This window comes from Elaeis guineensis, chromosome 14 (assembly GCF_000442705.2).
Source record: "Elaeis guineensis isolate ETL-2024a chromosome 14, EG11, whole genome shotgun sequence".
Lineage (NCBI taxonomy): Eukaryota > Viridiplantae > Streptophyta > Magnoliopsida > Arecales > Arecaceae > Elaeis > Elaeis guineensis.
Window position 1 is genome coordinate 46,824,965 of NC_026006.2, and position 6,238 is coordinate 46,831,202.

At 42.4% G+C, this 6,238-nt stretch overlaps 1 protein-coding gene across 2 annotated transcripts; it reads right to left on the bottom strand.

The window, feature by feature from the left end:
• Nucleotides 1–279: 279 nt before the first annotated feature.
• On the bottom strand, nt 280–5,221 carry LOC109505420 (putative disease resistance protein RGA3). Of its 2 annotated transcripts, none has more exons than XM_073248822.1 (2): nt 1,202–5,221; nt 280–824 (listed from the first exon to the last, which is right to left on the bottom strand). In XM_073248822.1, the coding sequence occupies exon 1, from the start codon at nt 5,105–5,107 to the stop codon at nt 1,223–1,225; it is 3,885 nt and encodes a 1,294-aa protein (XP_073104923.1). In that variant the 5' UTR covers nt 5,108–5,221; the 3' UTR covers nt 280–824; nt 1,202–1,222. The 2 variants fall into 2 exon arrangements, with proteins under 2 accessions (XP_073104923.1, XP_073104922.1); XM_073248821.1 differs by having other exon boundaries at nt 280–833.
• Between the last annotated feature and the right edge of the window lie 1,017 nt (nt 5,222–6,238).

Here is a 6,238-nt window from a genome sequence, read left to right on the forward strand (position 1 = left end):
ATCAGAAACATAGGTTCCAGTAACTACAATTCAGCTTCTCTTTTTCTCAAAGCTTGCCATGCAATTTACTGCCCAGAGAAAAAAAATGCCAAAGAGTGGTAAGAAAACATCAATGTGCCATCAGGGCTTCCCTCTTCCCAGCAAAAAAACCTATTCTTCTTCCTCCTTTCAGATTAACCAGAGAAGTGCCAAAGCTTGTAAAAACACATCACTAGTAACACTTGCTCATAATAGCCAAAAAAAAAAAAAAAAAAAAAAAACAAAAGAAAAGAAAAACAAAGCTAGTGACAGTAGTGTGATCGGACAAATAGCTGTTGTATGAGGCTACTTAAAAATGGTTAAAGAAACCAAATAGGTCATCTAAGTAATTAATAAACATCTCCACCTTTGAATTTTTTTGGATACATCAAGCGGAACTATGTCCAAAGACTTCAATTTTATATTTATATCTCAGAGAATACTAAAAACATAAGTTTCGGAGAAAATAATAGCATAACATTGAGGCCTTACACCAAAAATATAAAAGAAAGATGCATGGAATGCCAAATGACTTCTTCGAAAAGAGAATTAGATGCATCTCCTCTTACGGTTCCTGAAAATGCTTCAGGACAACAAAAGCAAATCTATCAAGAAGATGCATATGAAATCACTTGATCGTTGTAAATCTGGCCATCTTTGGAAAGTTTATCCAAGGCATGATATGTTGTTTCTCCCCCTATACTGGATTGAGGATAGCGAGAGGTTCAATGTGGACATGATCAACGAAGAAGCTTCTTGTACCCTGAATGCTCTTTATCCATCCTGAAGCTAAATTTGGTGTTGATCTGCCATGGCTAGAAGAGAGACAGTGAGATGAATTAAAAAAATCATATATCCATCCAGCTCCCACTTCAGCCCCAAACCCTGAAAAATACTTGTGACAATCGTGGATTGATGCATAATAGTGTGCATGGACACTCTATTGGGGCTACCATCTCAGGAAGATGCCATTGGTTAGCTTTAGGGTGTGCTTTAGTGAGCATGGACAAACTAATCTTAAGCTTGCCACTAAATTCCTTCAACAGGAACAAGAATGTGGGGAACAAAAAAATATAATTATGCTCACAAATTTCTGTTTCATTTGACACTAACAGAGCAGAGGCTTCCGAGACATTTATTTAGTAGAAAATTACCAAGTAAAGAGAAAGAGATGGGACCGTACCTAGTAAGGACTCAGATGACTTCATACTTCAGATGATCCCCCAAAGCAAGGAAAGGAAGGAAGGAAGGTGCTCATGGTGCGCCTCTCTGGCAATATTTCAGTATAGGGAATGCGTGAGACCAGGTGGCAATACGATCCTCCTCTCTTACACAGTCTCTCCAGCTTGGGGCACCCTTCAATGACCAGATACTGAAGTCCAGGGAGCCGTTGTTGGAGACCTTCCGGGAGTGATGAAAGCCGAGGGCATTGCCTAATAGACAGATCCTGAAGGGAAGTGAGGCCCTGCATCCCTTCTGGCAGAGATGACAAATTTCTGCAAATGTGGATGCACAGAGACTTGAGTGCAGCGAGCTGTCCGAGTCCTTGTGGCAAAGATTTCAAGCCAGGAAGCTCACTGATATACATACTTGTGAGTGCTGTTAGGTGGCCAAGATCTGCTGGCAGAGAAGTCAGGCTTGGGCAACCTGAAATATCGACCATCTCAAGAGCAGTGGCATGTTGCAAGCCTTCCGTCAAGGAATTTAGTTTGGGGCAGTAACCAACGTACAGTGATTTGAGCGACGTAGGCAACTTGGGCAATTCTAGCAGACCATCACAATGTACAATATCCAGCTCTTCAAGGTTTGGTAGGAGCTCTCCATCTACTGACGAGGATGATGGCAAAGGTGACGGACCAACCAGCTTGTTGCAACCATAGAAGTCTATCTTCTTCAGTGAGTTCAAGCTGCGGAACTCCTCCTCCGGCCAGTAGACCAGATCATCACAATACTTAATGCTCAAAGATAGGAGAGAAGTCAGATTCTTCCAAAACCCCAATGGTGATGATGACTGCTGTGATGATGAAAACAACCAATTGCAGTAAGAAATATGGAAATGATGTACTGATGTGCTCAGCCCTCTTGTCTCTTCTTCCTCTTCCAGCAGCGGTGCTAGATCCTCAGATTCTGTAATAGATAAATTTTCAAGAGATCTAAAATATCTGAAAGACATTTTTTTCTGAGCAAGAGGAGGTGACTCTGGGCCAGTTCTCGTTTTATGGACACCAATGATGAGGGAAGATAGTGTGGTCAGACTACATACCAAGCCCAACTGCTCATTCGTTCCTTCCATTTCTAAACTTTTGAGAGATGGTAGATCTGGCATGGTCTTCAAATTTGGGCAATCAATGATCTTAAGCTCAGCAAGTTGAGGGAAAAACAGCGTGACCTCTGCAGTTCCATCATACTCTGACCACTTCTCCAAGTTCTGCATCGTATGCAACACCAGTCTCTTCAGTGAGGGGAATGCTTGCACCTTGCCATTTCTTGCATTGCCATAGATGGTGCTACTGCAGATGTATTTGACGCTATCCATCTTAATCATGTAGAGAAATTTAAGAAAAGGTAGCTGCCATAAAGGCGGGAGGTGTTGACAAACTGTGCAAACTCCCAGATGGATTTCAACTAAATTTTGCAGCAGCACAGAGTCCATCATCCACGTTGGAAAGCTAGCACCCCCATAGCGCCATATTGTCAGCAGCTTTAAGCCCCCATGAGGTCTTAGGGCTTCCAAAACCTCTTCAGCATTTTTTGTGGGCAAAACATCTTCTTCCCAACAGCCATGGGCAGATTCTGCATAACAATAAGGCGGATGCCACTCAATCATATCCCAACATAATATTAATGAGCAAAGGTTATGTTTGGAACTAAGATTAGCTTCTTTAGCATCAGCTGCATCCCTCACATTCCTCAGGTTATACAGCTCTAGAAGGCCACCGAGATTTAACCTATTCAACTCAACAATACGCCTTCCAGCATCATTGCCCACAATGTATTTCGTCAATATTCGCAGGCTGCTCAATTGCCCTATACCTGCTGGCAGGTGCTTTAGATTTGTACATCTGTCAATATAGAGATGCCTCAGGTTGCTCATATTTCTCATGTCTTCGGGCAGCTTATGTAGATTCCAGCAGTCTGAGAGTTTCAGAGTTTGTAGATTGAAAAGCATGCTGGTGGCATCAGGTAATGCTTTTATAGAAGTACCAGAGAGGTCCAGGTATCTTAGGTGTTTCAGAAATCCAACTGAGATTGGCAATTGTATGATATCAGTATTATGTAGATCCAATGCTCTCAAGGACCTAGGCTTTGATGATTCCTCAGTCACGGAAATTCTTGTATGGTATCCCTTTATTGAGGACAGGAGAGTGCGAATATTTGGATAATTATTCAAGGTCCTATGAATATTCAATTGGACATTCCCAGATGTACACAAGTGACGGGTCCTCCTAGATGCATCTTCCCACTTGGCAGGGTCCGGTATGCTAAGGCATTCATCCCCCATAATGGATTGTGCCAGGTCGTGCGTGAGGTCATGCATCTTGCATGTTGTTGTATAATAAAGTTCATGCCTGGATGTGCGATCACCAAGATAAAAATGTTGCCCACGGTACGTCTCGGCTTCCTCAACTAACTTGATATCCTGAAAGAAAGATCTCCAAGCCAACTCATTAAAAATCTCATGCCCTTTTTCCTCCAACTCCTTTCTTCCATCGGATGGAATGAATCCATTGGCCATCCATAGTTGAATCAACAGATCCTTTTCCATCTCATAATCCTTTGGAAATGTGGCACAAAAAGCAAAGCACTGTTTTAAATGGGAAGGCAGATGACTGTAGCTCAACCTTAGTGCTGGTAAGATCCCATCTTCACCAACCGGCATATCCCAAATCTCACTATCCCTCACAGACAACCATTCCCTTTCCTGGCACTTGGAATGCATTGAGCCCCCCACTGTCTTCACTGCCAGAGGCAACCCACCACATTTCTTGACAATTTCTTTGCCAATTTTTTCCAGAGTTGGAGGCACTTCTGCTCCCTTTTCAAATGCTCTCTTTCTAAACAATGTCCAAGAATCATCCTCGGTCAAACCTTGTAAAAGATAGGTGTCGAGTGTACCCATTATCGATGATACCTGCTGACTTCGTGCAGTCACGATGATCCTGCTCCCTTCTCCACCAGTTCCTAGTAAATTTCTTAACTCATCCCACTTTGCCTGATCCTCGTTCCAAACGTCATCTAATACAAGTAAATACCTTTTCCCACTCACAACTTCTCGAAGACGGCGTTGTAACAACTCCATGGTTTCTAGATTGCACTCATCCCCTGTGGCTGAAGTTATTATTTTTCGAGCAACTTTTGCAACATCGTACTCTTTTTTCTTTTGAATGTGATTTGCAAAATCGAGATCATCCGACACACAGACCCATATAAGCGGCTGGAAATGCTCCTTCACCCTCTCGTCTTCGTAAATCAATTGGGCCAGTGTGGTCTTACCCAGACCCCCTATACCAACTATGGGAAGAACTGCAACATTCTGGTTGTGATCATGACCAAGTAGCAACTTCACTATTTTTTTTCTGTCTTCCTCCCTACCAATGACATTTGACTCCTCAACATAGGAGTGGGTCTGTGGCCTATCCCTGTTTTGCAGTGGTGGTTTGAACGTGAAACCAAATTTATTTCCTTCATCTACGATTTTCTCTATTTTGTCAACAATATCATTCAACTGTCGCCCCATCTTAAAACGAAAGCACACTGGATTATGAAAAGAAAGGAAGCTGCGCACCTTTTTCGACATATCGACCTGAATCTCTGCCTTCCGCTGCATTACTTCCGCATTGAACTCATCTAGGATATCGTCTGCTTCGTAGGCTTCTTCCTTCAGTTCTGCCAACCAATTCTTCACACCCGCGTCCTTGACTTGCCGCTCCTCAGCATCTTCAAGTACGTTATGGATTACCGACAGCATTCTTTCCAGCTTTTTGAGCTTGTCATGGATGCCCCATATAACTCCGAACTGCTGGAGAACAGAGTCGGTTACCTTCTCCATCACCACCGGTAGCAAAGCTGAGAGAAGTACGTCAGCCATTACTCCGAACTGCAAAGAGTCTCTCCGATTGATTTCGTTTCGTGCAGAAGAGTTGAGGGACGGCAAAGAAAGTTATACAGTGGAAACGCTCTCCCCCTTTCTGCTAGACATGTCGGTGCTTGGTGTGAACAGAAAATTTTACGACGACCCGTGATTTCAGTTGACCTGTTTGTTTGATCGAGACGCTACCCTCCATGACCGCTTACGACTTTCAGTAGAAACTATGAGAAACACCTGATAGAGTGCCTCTACCATTCAACCCACGCAATTTTCCTTCGCAACTTGTCAGTTTATTTATTCAAGTTCAGATCAACCCGTTCCTTCGTTTTATTAGTAAAGATTCGATTTTGGTCGACACAGCATGTGAACGGCATCAGTCATCGTGCCAGTCAATGAACTGAATCAGATTCTTAGCCTAAAGTAATCACCACATACCAACAAAACCATGTGAAATAATTGTCCCCCGCCACTGGTTATAGCACGTCACGCACTTTGGAGAAACTTGCGTACTCTCTTATTTAATTTTTTCGAATGAGACTGCGTTTAAATCAGTGCCCGTTTTCGTTCCCTTAGCTTTTGAATAGATTCTGATTCGTGTTGTTGCACTCGGCTAACACGGGGAGCTTGGGGAAGCAATTGTGGAGGGGGGTGGAGCAGCTTTGTTGGATTTTTAGCAAGAAAGAGAGGTGATGGATTGTACAATGGAATGGAATCAAATAAGGGTCTACACGAAAAATTTTATTCACTTTTTTCTTAAGTTATGACATATTTTTCACTCCGTTTATAGAGAGGGAAAAGAGTACCAAGTTTCGAAGTGTCACTAGGATAGGCAAACAAGCCTTTCGACTTAACAAACTACCACTTAAAAGTAAAAGATATTTTTGGACTCCAGTGAACATAAAGACGAAAAACTACTAGAATCCATATGAAAGGAAAAATTAAATAATCCCATATGATTTTGAACTATTTTCCAATGCTTTTCCTTAATTCAGAATTAGTGACACGAAACATGCTTCGAAATTTGTAGATTTCTGTTTGGAGAGTACCCCATAAAAATATCTGCAATTTGCCCCTTGTAGCATATTAGTTTTGTTTCTCCTTTATCTGCAAGTTCCCAAATGAAGTGATGGT

What these genes read in the sequence shown, in the direction of transcription:
- LOC109505420 (XM_073248822.1), bottom strand. Translation starts at nt 5,107, where the DNA reads ATGGCTGACGTACTTCTCTCAGCTTTGCTACCGGTGGTGATGGAGAAG.